This window comes from Megascapheus bottae, chromosome 6, assembly GCF_031878675.1.
Source record: "Megascapheus bottae isolate mThoBot1 chromosome 6, mThoBot2.hap1, whole genome shotgun sequence".
Lineage (NCBI taxonomy): Eukaryota > Metazoa > Chordata > Mammalia > Rodentia > Geomyidae > Megascapheus > Megascapheus bottae.
In genome coordinates this window covers 61,630,359-61,644,929 of record NC_143514.1, presented here as the reverse complement: position 1 = coordinate 61,644,929, position 14,571 = coordinate 61,630,359, and the positions used below count along the sequence as shown (strand labels likewise).

The window sequence follows — 14,571 nt, the reverse complement described above, 5'->3', positions numbered from 1 at the left end:
ACCAGGTTTTATTTTTGTTGTTGTTTTGATTTTGCTCACTGCCACTCTGGGAGAGGCGGAGGGAGCCCCAGGGGTCTCTGGGTAGTGAGGATGGAGCAGCTGCCATGTGAGCATCTGATATTTGTGATGGGGTTAAGATGGTTTGTGTTCCCTGCTGTGGGCACAGAATATCCCCTTTAAGTGAGTTAGCAGTCAAGTCTGAGGTCAAGGGGATGGGGATGGGGCTAGGAGTAGGAGCAGAAGCTTAGACTACAGCTAAGAAAAGGGAATGAGGTAGTGGCTGATCTGGATTTTTATGTCTCAGTAGGAGATAAGAAAAATGAGAGGCTCCCAAGAGGGTTAGAAAACCCCAGTGCCTTCAGAGGCCAGAGCTTGGGGTGGAAAACAAACTCAAGGAGTCAAGTATAAAAAAGGAGGGCAGGGGCCGGGAGTTTGGCCTAGTGGTAGCGTGCTTGCCTAGCATTCTCGGTACCACATACATAGAAAAAAGCCGGAAACAGTGCTGAGGCTCAAGTGGTAGAGGTCTAGCCTTGAGAAAGTCCAAGGACAGTGCTCAGGCCTTGAGCTCAAGCCCAGGACTGGCAAAAACAAAAACAAAGGCAAAAACAAAAACAAACAAACAAACAAAAACATGAGGGCAGCGTCAGGGGTGGGTTGAGAGAAGCTCCTGGACCTGAATGGTATCCAACTGCAAACTCAAAATTTGAAATTCGGGGCTCTGCCTATGGATGGAATCCAAGGTTTTTTTTTTCTCCGAGACCCAGTCTGCATGTTGTCTTCAATCTGAACTCACCAGGGCCTAGGTTTGTAATCAATTGCAAGGAATACAATAACAGCTATCATTTAGTGCTTGCTCTGTACTCTGTACTTGATCTTCTCAACTTTGGGAACTTAGTATAATTATTACCATCTCCTCTTTCCAGAGAGATGATAGGCACAGAGCAGGTAAGCAACGTGTCAGGGTTACACAGAAAGTCTCAAGACTCATCCCCAAACTCTGTACTCTGAGCCACTATGCTGTCCTTTCCCTAGAACCCTGGCACCCTGAGACATGTTTGCCTCAATGCTTTGAGGCAGAGGGGGTCGAGGGACAGATGGAGCTGTGCGCAGGCTATAAGCCAAAGGGGCTTCTCTCCCTCCCTATCCCCTGGGGTACTTGGGAGCCAGCCAGACTGGAATGGGATCTGTGATGATGGAATGAGCCCAGTGAGTCTGGGGAGCTTTTGCAAGAAGCTGAGTATTGGTGAAAGAAATTGCAATGACTGGCAGGCGAAGAGCATGCAATGTCTGTCTGATTCTGTCTCTGCTTGTCTAGAAAGGAACTCTGTGCTTCTGCAGAGGGCTTATGCCCTTGAAATCAGACCGCTGGCTGACATTCCAATAAAATTTGCCCCTGTGATCTTTCAAGGTAGTGATGTTTTACACCCTTTGGGTGTATCCTTAGCTTACCCCTTCCTGTTTAGACTATTGTTCTGTGGTCATATCACCTATGCCCATTTAATCATCTCTCCTAATCTCTTACACCATGCTGGTTTTACCTTTTTAAAGCCTTGCCTTGCAAAAGAGAGAGAGAGGGAGGGAGAGAGAGAGAGAGAGAGAGAGAGAGAGAGAGAGAGAGAGAGAGAGAGAGAGAGAGAGAGAGAGAGAGAGAGAAAGTGTTTTATTTATATCATCCAGTTTATGCAGCTCCGCATTTAATCTTTTACCACCTTTTTATTATTTTATTTTTACCCTTTTATATTTTAGCTTTGTCACACTTTTATCCTTTTACTTTGTGACATTTTGATTTAACATTTTTTACCTTGTCTAGTCGGAGCTGTAAATTATTTAATTTTTTGCCCTTCTTAATATCTTCCCTTTTAATCTCCTTTCTTACCTTCATTTTATCTTCATTATTTTCTTCTTAACCTTTTCTATTTTGCTCTCCTCTCACTCTCCTTTTATCGTTTCTATTTTTATCTACATCCATATTCCGGTAATTGTTCATCAGTATCAGACTCACCTCCCTTTGCTCTTTTTGTTTATTTTTATCTCATACATTTTCACATGACAGTTTTTCTTTCTCTTGTTTCTGTTGAGATCTCTTAACTCATTGGTTTCAGCAATTAGATTTTTTAAAAAATACTTATCTAGGCAACAAGGTAGATCACAAAATCTGGTGGGTCATGTGGCTGTGGGGAAGGTACCACCAGTTGGAGTCTTTCCCTAAAGTGGGGGTCTGGTGTCTCCCTGACTACACCACCATTCAATCTGTCCCTTTAAATGGGGCTTTCTCAGTAATCACAACTCTGGGACCTCAGTGTTGGCCACTCCTTAGGACTCTTAGAAGAATGGATTTTTTCCAGTTACATCCTTAACTGTTCTGTGGTGTCTATCACCCAGCCACAAACCACATACATTATGAATCATACTAGAGGACACAGGATATCCAGGAGAGTCTGGCCAGGCTTCCTCTACTGGGGAAGTGGGCAGGAGCCACCGTTGTCTGCACAACTATAGGAGGTACTCATTCCTGGGTGCTCAGCCTCTTCCCAGGCGGGGTGCCCAGGGCAGCCTTCCTTAATCCTAAACAGACTGAGCTTTCTTCTGTGTGGAGGAACAAATCAGTGTTTAGGCCCTGCAAATATTTGCTATATTCTGAAAAGAAGTTGATGAGGGCCAGAACTGTTCTCAGGGATCTTGAGTCAGGTTCTGCCAGGCAATGGGCTTTCTTTCCTCCACCTGGGTCCCTGGAGTCTGCAACTCTGACAAGATGACTAAGCCCTCTGGGAGGTACTGGCACATGAGGAACTTGTTGGTAAGAGGGAGACATGGCTCAGTCTATACTCCTACCCACTCCTGAGCTGCAAGGTGCAGAGAGCCTGGGAGACACCACAAGCCACTTTGTGAGCTGAAATGGATCAAGAGAAGGAGACCCTTTCAGTCCTCCTTCTGAAGGAGGAAGGGGATGAGAAGAGATAGAAAGGCACAGAGAGAGAATGTGACTCTAGGCAAGATTGGTAACTGCCAGCTCTTGGGGCAGGACCCTATGGAGTGGCATGTGCGAGCAGGTAGGCTCCGCTAGTGTGGCCACAGCCAGAGGGATTTGGGGAAAGGACTTTGCCCTGGGAATGGAGGTAGGAGAAGAGCCTCTGGTTCCACTGTGGTAGGCATGTAGGTAAGCTCCTTTTCTCCTTTGATCTCCATGTAGTCATACTCCAACATCAGGGCCTTGGGGAGCACAGGTCTCCCCCTATGACATTCTCAAAGGTGTTGAATCCTAGCTGCCTTCTAATAGCCTTCTGAGTCACTTTAGAAGTTTCCACCTCTCACATCTCTTTGCTGCTGTCTCCTGGCCATGCAGCAGCTTCTTAAGAGGCTTCCAGGATGGGAAGATGGGATAGTTTTGCTCCCCAACCCACCCCAGAGCACACACAGTCCTTCCTGTGAGGCCTCTGGGCTCTTACCAGCACTGTGGTGACGATGAGCGACCTGTTTGTCAGAGAGTCGGTCACGTTAGGGCCTCGGCCTTTGGCCACCTCGGTGATGTTGAGCCCATCGGCAGGGCTCCACACCCCAACCTGGAGGAACAGACAGATAGAAGACAGGCACTGAGTCCTCAGTCTACTCTTCCTTTCTCACACCAGCAAGACCAGGGCCATCACTGCCACTGCCTCCATGTTTTGAACGAAACGTTCTGATAACCTTCTGTTTCCCTTCTGGCTCTCCCTTGGCTGGCAACCTGGACTTCTGAGCAGCTTCAGGGAATCCAGGGAAAGCCACTGGGGGAACAAAGAGGATCCCAAGTAGAGGCTGAAGGGAGTAGAGCAGAAATCCTGATCCAGTGCCAGGTCCTGCCTGGGGACCCCGTGTAGGAAGATGCTCACGTTTTGGGTTTGGCTCCAGTGGCAAATGCCCAGGATAGTCTGACACCTCTGTGTGAGGACTCAACAAAAGAGGAGCCAGCCTGGGCATGAAGGCAGGTGGGGCTGGAGGCTGGCTATTGAAACTGCTTTGGCAGCATCTGGAGGGAGAATGTCACTTGGGGCCTTGAATGCTGCTGGGGGTTTGCAGGCAATTTGCTTTGTGCTTTTACTTCCAAAGATGACAAATACTGTGGCAATGATGGCCACCCCCCTCCACTCTTGTCCTTTTTAATATTGGGTCTGAGGCTGAAAGGAGGAAAGAAAAGGTCAATTTGTAAATCATCCTAAAACCTAAGGCCTCTTGAAAGTCCTTTCTGACCAGCTCTACAGCGTTGTACCCCAGCTTGGCCTCACTCTCTCAGGGAAGGATCCAGCATGCCTACTCTGCCCTTGGCTCAGTTGGGGGATACTAAGGGAACTTAAATCAATTAAACAGAAGAGGCTGAATGCAAACATCCCATTCAGAGGGCTGTGCAAAGCAGATAGCAGAGAGATATATAATTATGCTTGGGTAATTCCGCCTTAATCCTCCCAAAGCCACGGGCTGGAGCTGGCTGAATCAACTATGACCCAGCTTAGCAAACAGAAGTGGTGATGGGAGAGGCAGTGTGGCTGTGTTGGGTCTCAGCATACTCTCAGGGCCAGTCACTGCCTATGTAGACCACCAGGACCACAAGAACAGGAGACTGGCACACTACTAAACAAGTTCTTTCCTGAAATTGGGCAAGCTCAGTGCTCAAGTGCCAAGCAGAGAGCTGGGTACAGAGAGTACTCAGCAAACATCTGCCTGATGGTGCATGATCCCCTACTCTGGCAAGCCATATGAAGTTCCAACTTGTCCTGAATCACACCAGATGCTATGGAGAAGAAAGATCAGGACTAAGGAAGCTCATTGCTCTTAATTACAGGGTGACTGCAACCAGAAGCCTCTGGTGAGTACCCTGCAGGTTAATAGATTTTCTTGAATATTCACAATAGTTAATTTGTACAAGCCACAAAGAGGGCTGTTAGAAGGGTGCTATGCGTGGCCTCGGAAGGAAAGAGTGCTCGGGTGAGTGATCAATTATTGATGCCTGCTAAACATGCAGGAATAGAATGTGGTATCATGTATGCCATCTAACTGCCATCCCCAGACTTTTGGCTATCTCCAGAAATGGGTAGCTGAGTGAGCAGAAATGACAGCTAATTGAGAGAAAATTTTATCTACTGCTGTGCTGAGAAGGCAGTCTGTTCTCTACCACTTCAAGAGTCTAAGTGGAACCTGGAGGTTGATTGATGAAAACTCAGTGAGTTGGCATAGGGCTAGACTAATTGTCCCTGATGGTCTTGAGGGTAGGAGTCACATTCTCATCCCTTGGGGACTGACGTGATACGGCATGAAAGAGTTAAGGAGGGATGGTGAGGATTTCTTGACCATCCCTCCCCCACACAGAGGCCCCTCTGAGTTGGAAAACCCATGGCCACAGGTATGCTGGGGCCAGGACTGTGAGTCAAGCTGAGCCAGATCCATGCCCGAGAGGCAGAGCTCCCATCCAGTCCACAGTCTGGAGAAACAGGAGGGTAAGAGTGCCACAAGCCCACGCAGAGCTTCAGTGAACAGTGGCCACTAGGTTGCTTCTCAAAGGTCCAAGTGTGGGGTTAGAGTTTAGTAAGGCTTGGCACTAGGGGACCATGGGAAGTTTGGGAGCAGATTAGTTTGGGATCTGCCCCTGCTTCCCCCAAGCTGTGTGGGAGCCAGGATGAGGCATTAGAGCCAGGGTATGAAGGGGGAAGAGGAAAGGAACAGACCTTGATGCTCAGCAGGGTCTGAAGGGCCTTTGCCACCTCCTGGCCTCTGCTATGTCTTACACATACCATACCTCAGGGCCATAGAGGTGCCCAGGAGGCTCCCAGAGACCAACTGCTGGGTAAGGAAAGGGTGCACCTGAGCCCCTGACCCATCCAGATCCCAAGGGATGTGGAGAAATGGGGGCTCACGTTAAATCTTTCTTCTTCGTACAGCAGTGCGACTTTAACAGCATCTGTTGAAGGTTCCCAGGAGCCTAAATAGGCTCCTGTAACCCAGTAACACATTTCTGTGTGTATCAGAAGGAAGCCCTCGGCTCCTGGTAGCTTTGCTTTCCTCTGGAATCAAAGCCTTAGAAGGCGGGGCGAGAAGCTTAGAATCGTGGTTCAACTTTTCTCTGAGGGTGAGAATCTCCTCCCATCTCCCAGTAGGAAATGGACAAGCAATTGTCCCATCTTTGCTTAATTGCATCCAGTGACAAAGAGCTTGTGATTCCCTAGGCAACAGACCCCCTAGGGATTAGAGCATCTCTCTTACCCAAGGACATAGCTGCCCCTCTGCCCCAAGCCAGCCCATCTGAGACTTCCAGACAGTGTAAGCACCCCTGAGCCTTTTATTATGTTTTCTGGGTGAGGCATCTCTAATAAGCCTGGCTCTCTGGGTATCTGCTGTAGGCAGACCACTGTGATGAGTACTCTTCGGGGCCTCAGGGCCTCTCGCTCTGCCCATTGATCCCTAAAGGGCCATATTGAACCTCAAGGGGGTGACTTTACTGGTCCAGCCCTTGGGCCCCAGGTCTCTATCTAGGGTCTGCTGGAGGGAAGGGGGTTATGACACCCTGTCCTCTCTGCCGGTCTTCTGCAAGTTCACACACCTTCTCCAGGCCATCCTCCTTCAAACTGATGATGTCCAGATCAAAATCTGTCCGCAAACCACTGGTTTTGTTGAAAACAATCCGTCCAGTTAATCCTTCCCATTGAGCCTGTGAAGGGGAGAGGGCAGAGCAGCAATTCCTCAGGCTCATAAATCATCATTCGGTACAACTGTACAATGCTTCATTTTAATTACTCCTTGCACTGATACTGTTCCCCCACGACCATGATTAATTAATAATCACCTCCATCATTGCTCGGGCTGCGGTGCGAGCCAGCGATTTCCATAAATTCTATTATGCTCTTTAGCTAGCCTTACATTTGCACCTTCTCGTGTACAACATCGATCTTGGATGCACTCAAATGAGCCCCTGCCTTGAAGCCATGGGAAAGCAGGGGGCTGGGTCAAATCCCCGAAGGAGGTAGGGAGGCAGATGGGCAGAGCTGGGGCAGGTGAGACACGCTGAGAGGTAGAAAAATCTAAGGGCCCAGGTGACTGGATATAAATCCAGGTTCTTGGAGCAGACCTCAGAGAGGTAGAAGAGGAGAAGATCCTCTTACCCCTGCCCCTTAGTTCTAGCTCCATGTATGCCATGGGTAAGAACGCTGGTATCAGAATGCTAGATTCAGCTTCCTTACCTCTAAAATGGAACCAATAGCAGTTCCCATCTTAGCCATGCTGTGACCACACAGGTGCCCACATGACTAGATAGCTACACCAACTATCTTCTAGAGTGTGCCTTTCCTGTGGTCTAGAGCTTTAACTCCTTAAGCCTGATCACACTGTTCTTATCATGTGACCTCCCAGAAGTCCTGGAGAGCCAGCTAGGTGATGAATGTGATTCCCATTTTACAATGGTGGAAGCTACAAGGAGAGGAAGCTAGGAGCCATTCAAATTCACACAGGCACAAGAGCCAGAGCCAAGCTACCGCTCCAATGTCAGAGCCCTAACCTTCAGACTGGGCCCAGTTCAATTCTCTTTGTCCTCTAGAGACTTAAGATAGCAGTTCTACACCTAGACTGAGTCTGAGAAAACAAATCCCCTATGACCTGGAATCCTGCGCCTTAAAGGTAGGCTTGAAAGCAAAAGGAGAGAGACAGGTAGGGCCATACAGAGCTGAGCCAGTGGTAGCAGGGAGGGAGAGAGGCATCCAAAGAAGAGGTCAGGGACAGCTGAAGGTCTGAATGTTGGAAAGCTAGCTGGATGCTAGGTTTTCAACCCTGGGTTTCTGCTGGCACTGGGGTCAGACTGTGACCCTGCCCCTGAGCACTCACTCACAAATTCTCCAGTCTCCAAGTCTCTGAGGCTCATCTATGGATTCCCAACGAAAGCCCCCAGGCAGTCTCCAGGCACTCTGGCAGCTCTGAAACCCTATTGTAATGGGATGGACAAATGGGCACTCAACACAGGCCACAAAGCCAACCTCTGGAGGCGTCTGGGGGCCTGTAAAACAAAAGAGGCTAGGCCTTGGATTTTGTACACGTCAACTCAGTGGTCTAGATGACAGGAAGAAACAAGTTACCCACTCCACCAGCTAGCAGAGAGGTGGATAATGCCCGCATGTGTGATCACCACTAAGTTGTGGATTGAGAGGATTGTGGCTTCTATCCAGGGAGCTCTGGGAGGGGTGAGCAGATAGATCTCAGAGGGCTGAGATCCTATCCTCCTCTGCAGGAACTCCCTGAGTCCCCACTGTGCTTCTGCCGGGTGGGCCTCCTCTTTGGTTCCCTTCCAACCCTCTTTTACCCACATGATTACAACTGAGTCTCCAAGTGGGACTAGAGGATGCAGTTCTCAAAAGCGGCACAGCTGGATGGCTTGGGAGGGGGGAGGGGTGTTCTCCGGACCCAAGGTACATCCAGGAAAGCCCATAGGGATCCCCAGAAGTGAGGCACAGAGATTACATGATGCATCAGAGAAGGTGACCACCTCAGTTTAGGACTTCACAGGGAGCCTCAGCTTCCCTCAAGCCAGTTCCCCAGTCCTTCTGCCTTCTCTCTCTCTCCTCTGCAGCCCTGCCCCCCACACCCTTAGGCTATCTGCTGGTCCTAGGGAAATCACAGCAGGTGCCTTGGAACCTGTGCTTGCTCCTCCAGAGGAGGGCTTCTTCCCTGTCAGCTACAGAGGAATGAAATGCCAGCAGGTGCTGCCTGTCTGTGGGCGGGTGGGCAGGGGCAGGGCAGGCAGGCACTGCAGCTCCTCCCCGTGACATTTCTGAGCCTGCCCGCCCCCTCCAGCCACAGCTCAGGACTTGCTAAATGAAAGATGCTTCACACGCTCTGAACTCCGGCCTGGTATTTTCCAGCTCCTCTCGGAAATGCCAAGTCTTTAAAATGATTTACTGTCACGCAGTCAGATGGAGATGGGCAACTTGAAAATGGACCAAGGGCTTGGGAGGGGAGTCTTGTGCTGGGCTCCTTGGGGTGCCTGGGTTCTGGTCTTGGCCAGCTTGTGGACTGCAGCTAAGCCATGTGGCTGCTCTGTGGCTCAACTCCCTCCACCCCTAACAAGGGGACTGATGAATATTTCTGAAAGGAGTCCTTTAAGGATATGAGTGGCCAGGGGTCCCGGCCTCAATCTACACTTGTCAGCTGGGGTGAGGGAGTAATGGGGCTCCCTTTACTATGATGGACAGCAGCAAATCTGCTTCCCTCGGGGATTCATGGTTGACCCTCTTGAACTTCCAGGGGTGAGGGGCAGATGGTGCTTGAACAATGTGGCCAGAAAACCCTCTGTTGAAAGCCACCCCCAAACAGGAAGTCAATGTTAGTGGAGCCAATGATACAAACAGCAGGAAGAGCCACCATGTTGTTTAGCGCCGGCCATGCCAACCACTGTTGTCATGTATCCCAACTCCATGGCCCCCGCTCCTCACACAGTCCTGCCAGAGGTGTGCTACGGTCCTTGCTGTAGATGGGGAATACTGAGGCACAGTAGAGAAGCTGGGTCTCACTGTTCCCCAAGATCAAGCGATGGTTGTAAGACTGTCCTCTGGACACCGGCCTTCCTGGGAAGCCGTGACGGGCTGAGTGAGAAGGGAGTTGTGGAGATCCTATACCAAAACATCACATGGTGCTAGAAGTCCCAGGAGAGCAAATTAAGAGTTAAGCCTGAACATCTCCCTCCTAGAGACAAGGAGGTGGCATCTGTCAGGTAAGGAAATTCACATCAGAGACCTCAGGTGACTTGTCTACAGCCACACAGCTGAGGAAAGGGAGAGACGCAATGCAAAGGACTGCATTAGATCCATATTCTTCTACACTGCTCTAGTATGCGGGAGGAGCTGTTGTCTGCTTTAGCCCAAGGCAATAACCATGAACTTGGAAAACCACCTGCCCTGAATGGGAAGCATTTGCCTCCCGCAGGCACCTTCCTTGGTGCCTGGGGTTTATAACCACAACGGGCAGACTCCATGGAGGCCATCTTCCTCTCTCCCGAGCCATGAGTTCTATATGCAGGACTTTTGTCTCATCACACAAGGGAGTGGGAGTGGGGAGGAGGTGGCACAGCTCAGTCCCTGACACCCAGCAGCGGCTGAATAAATGAGAGAAACCCAGAGGCAGCCTGCTGCCTTATGGCTCCCATGCTGTCACAGGGATGCATTTACTGAGAGCCTTCCTGGAAACTTCCCTAACCTCCCTGCTGCTGCCCTGGATGGGGTGCTCCCTGCGGCCCCTCTGTCTAGATCTTATCCTCTACAGCTTTTGCCCTCTCCACCTCACACCTGCATTTACTGTATTTGACCCTGACCAGACCCTGTGTCTGGGATCTGTATGTAGCTTTTTACTTTGTCTTCACAACAACTCTTAGAAGTGGGCAGTCTCATCACATTAAGTTGAGGATTTGAGAGTTAGTCATCTCACCACAAGTCATACCTCCAGTTGCTCTGGATATGGTATACAAGCCCAGGCCTCTGTTTCCCTCACCTGCATAACGGGAACAATGAGCCCTGTTGTCCAAAGGTTACCAAATGGACGAGAGAGAGGGAATCCTTAGAAACTGCAAATGCTGCTGGCTTGCTACAAGGCAACTCTTTTGTATAACTACTTGAGAGAGAGAGAGAGAGAGAGAGAGAGAGAGAGAGAGAGAGAGAGAGAGAGAGAGAGAGAGAGAGACAGAGACAGAGACACAGAGACAGAGAGGGAGTGTTTCTTCTGTAGATATTTCCCTAGCAGTAAGCTAGGCCTCAATCTCCCTACTCCCTCTGAAATTAGCTCCGTACATAGTGGAACTTCCCAGTTTCCAGGAGAGGAGGAGTCTAGTAAGGACCTTGCTGGGAAGCTGGCAGATGGGAGAATTTGAGTTTGTGGGATGAATTATAACATTGAGTCACCTTGTTGCATTTTCTTTATGGCACCTTAATTCATCTTAAGAGTTCTGCATGAAGTGGGCACCCACAGCCTACACCCTCATTTTGCAGATAAGGTACCCGAGGCTTAGGAAAGTTCTCTAGCTTGTTCCAGGTATCCCCAGAAGCCAGCAGAGACCTCTATTTGCTGTACTTTAAGCCCCATGCCATAGCTGACACCATGCTGACCACCAATGAGTGTGTGTGCCACATGCCAAAGACTCGAGTCCCATCAAACCCATGTCATCTAAAGAAAGGGAGGCCCAGAGCTCAAGTGCATGCATGTCTGTCTGTCTGTCTGCCTGACTCCCACAGTGCCGACCTCACATCTAAGGCTTGATCCAGCTCTGTTGCTTCAGAGCACTGGCAGCCACTGGGGTCACTCACCTCCTTGATGAAGTTCATGAAGCGGCCGCCAAAGCGCCAGGCCTTGTGCCTGTGGCACTGCAGGGAGTTCACGGTCATCTGGGGCGCCCGCTGGTAGCACACAGACACGATGTGGACAGCGTCATAGAGCAAGGCTGCATCGGTCTGTAGGGAAGGCCCAGGAGCTGTCTGACAGTGGCTCACTACTCTGTTTCCCCTTCTCCCATTACAAGTTAGTGGTGTCTCAGTGAGGGAAAAGGCCCAGAAGCCCTGCATAACCCCATGTCTCTGCCCCTGGAGATGCCAGGCTTGGGGATTCTGCTAGTGTGTAGACACCTCAGGTATCATTTTCTGAGAACAGGCCTTCTTCTACAGCCTCCTGCTCTACCCATATCCTCTCCTTTTCTACTTTCATCGCCCTTACACCTGTGGTTACAGGACCCCTGCCTTATCCCAATTCTCTGTAATTAGCTATTTATGTACCCGTACCCCCACCAGATAGGACCCTTGAGATGGAGACTGTGTTGGCTTCATCTTTTCATCCTTATCGGCTAACCCAGGGTCTTGGGCATAGGGGATTTGCTTCTTGATAGTTTTAGGAAGTTGAGGGTGGGGGAGGGAAGAAATGGGAAGAAGGAAGGAAAAACGGGAGGGAGAGAGGGAAGGAGGAAAGGAGTATAAAACAGGAGGGAAAAGATGAAGGGAGGAAAGGCCAGAAGAAGAAAAGGAAAAAGGAATGGAAGGAGGGATGCAAGAAGAGGGGAAAACAGGAAGAAAGGGAGGGAGGATGGAAGAAAGAAGGGAGAGAGGGAGGAGAAGAGCCCCTGGGGTCCTACTGCTTGGCTGCTCACTGTACCATCATTACTCCATCCAACAGGCCAGACTCAGCCCGGGGAGCCGCCTGCAGCCGCTCCATGGACCACTTCTCCACGATGGCTGACACCTGGGGGTTCTCCACGTTGAGGATGCGGAACCCCGTCAGGTTCACCCCTGAGTAGCGGTAGGGCTCCAGGTCTAGTGCGTAGAGATCCTGGAGAGAGAATGCTCTGTAAGTCAAGGGGTAGTGCTGCTGTGAGCTCTAGCCCCACTCCAGTGAGCCCCCCAAGACCCACAGCTCCCTGCAGAGGCCCGTGGGAGGTCATACGATCACCCACAACTGCTGGGGGCCGAGGAACACCATGTCTAACCTTCTGCTGAGACAAGGCAAGGCGCAAGGGGCAGGGAGCAAGACTTGATTACGATTGGTTACAGATGTGTTCTTGTTTATCACCCTCTGCTGGGACCTAGAGTGAGGGTGTATTAGCTGGAGGGACTTCGTCAGGAGGGGGGTTTTATTGGAGAGAGAGATTTTCCTGCCTTGATGAAGCTGCGTGGCGTCTCTGTTCGTGCTCTGGGGAAGGAAGGCTGAGTGCGGGAGGACAGTGGGCTCCCTCCTCTTGCTGCTCGTTCCGGTCGGGGCGTGATTTTCCCCATCCCTCCTACTAGTCGAGAGGGACCGGGGACGAAGGACCCTAACACACAACCACACTGGACTTCTCTCTGCCTCCCAGAAATAGAAAACCATCAGCCTGTCACCTGTGGTCAGGGCATGCCTACAGTCCAGGAAGAGAGGGTCTTAATGCCAGGATAGATCAGGCTCAGCTCTCCCGTAGCTCCAGCCCAGGGGTCTGGGATTAGAAAGGGAGGGAGTCCAAAGGGAGAGGCAGGGGGCAAAGCCAGGTCTCCCTAAGCTGGGAAGAGATGGCAGGGATGGAGGAGGGGAAGATGGAGGTCAGAGGAACAATGCAGAGATCTACCCCGCACTCAAAAATAAGCAAAGGGATGTAGCATGTTCTTTCAGTGGGACTGAGGCAGCTACTTCCCTAGAATGCACTCAGGTTAGACTTTGCTGTTAGCTACTAGGTAAAGGTTAATGTGGGGAATCTTATCCCACAGAGATCAGTCCCAAGGCTGTAGTTTTACTGCTTTTCAGGGCTAAACTGTTTTATAACTAACCTAGTGGTCTTTTTTTACATTTCCCTTGCCCACCTATCGAAAATAACAAGAAACATGAAGCTCTTAAAGTGCTACCTCCTCCAGGAAGCCTCCTGATTACTCTTCTACATGTGCACTACAGGATGGGTTAACAGTGTCTTGGCTTTTTATCCAGGGGCCTCTATTCTTTCACCCCACTCCTAAAAATTATGTGAGTCTGGGTGTGTCTGTCTGTAAGCCCGAGAGTATTCCTGGCCACCTAGTGAGCTGACTCAATAGGTTCCTGGGCTGCTTAAAACATCTTCCTCTTCCGATGGTGGAGAGTGGGAGTTCTCTATGGGGCTGGAAGTTGTCAGTGGCCTGGCAAATTGCCTGAAGTAGAGAATTAAACCCTTAAGGGGTCTGCCAAACCCAATCAGAGATCTTCCTCCAAGCAACTGTGAAGGTGGTTCAAGTTTAGGGCTGGAGCTGAACTGCTCAGGCCAAGGATGAGAAGCCAAAATCTCCCCACCGTTCTTGGCAGGTCCTCTGCATTGGTCTCAGCTTGCCCAGGGCCCTCATGACTCAGTTTACTTCCCTCTAGGACCAGAGGCCAATGGGACTGAATGTGAAGGGTGGCCTCTCTAACTTGGAAGGCATTTGGGTGCTCGGAAAGCCTCCCTCTGTCTCTAGACGTAGCATTTGGCCCATTGAGAGTGTCAGCCTCTCTATGGGGTAGCAGGACTGGGGGGTTTCTTTCTCCTTGTCACCCTTCTGCTGGGCTTAGCTGCAAAGGGTGGCCTTATGGTACAGAGTATCCATCTGCCCCCGTGACATGATGGCAGTGACAATGGGAAACTAGCGAAGAGGCCTCTATCCAATTCCATTTTTTTTTCTTTTGGTCCAAACTGCCCCGGGCCAAGACCCTAAGTACTGTGCACAGCCAACTGTGGGCAACTTGGCTGCTTGGCAAAAAGTTGCATTTCTGATGCCAAATGTTGACACACTGAATTCAGTATCGACCAGGGACCTTTTAGAAACATTCAGCATAACATAATAGACTAATTCATTAACACCCCATGGGTCTGAATGAGTAGGAGCTGAAGCTCGGAAAACATCGCCTTAAGGAATGACAGATGAAAATATCTTTCCCATGATGTAACTGTTATTGCCGGGAAGTGGCATTAATTGTGATTGCTTATCTATTAATTTATTATAATTCTTTTCTCACCTCCAGGCTTTTACCTACACATGGCATGTACCAGGGCCTCAGCTGGGTCTGATTAACGCCGGGTTATCTGGGAATGGCTCAGAGCTGGCTGGGACAGATAATGGCAGC

The 14,571-nt window shown here is 50.2% G+C and overlaps 1 protein-coding gene across 1 annotated transcript in view; it reads right to left on the bottom strand.

The window, feature by feature from the left end:
- Grik3 (glutamate ionotropic receptor kainate type subunit 3) overlaps window positions 1–14,571 on the bottom strand; it is a 209,028-nt gene that overhangs the window by 39,976 nt on the left and 154,481 nt on the right. Inside the window, exons 6-9 of the mRNA XM_090335206.1 lie at window positions 12,136–12,309; window positions 11,301–11,444; window positions 6,566–6,673; window positions 3,447–3,560 (exon numbers count right to left, since the gene is read on the bottom strand). Of these exons, the coding sequence (XP_090191332.1) occupies window positions 3,447–3,560; window positions 6,566–6,673; window positions 11,301–11,444; window positions 12,136–12,309 (540 nt within the window). The remainder of the gene's footprint in view (window positions 1–3,446; window positions 3,561–6,565; window positions 6,674–11,300; window positions 11,445–12,135; window positions 12,310–14,571) is intronic.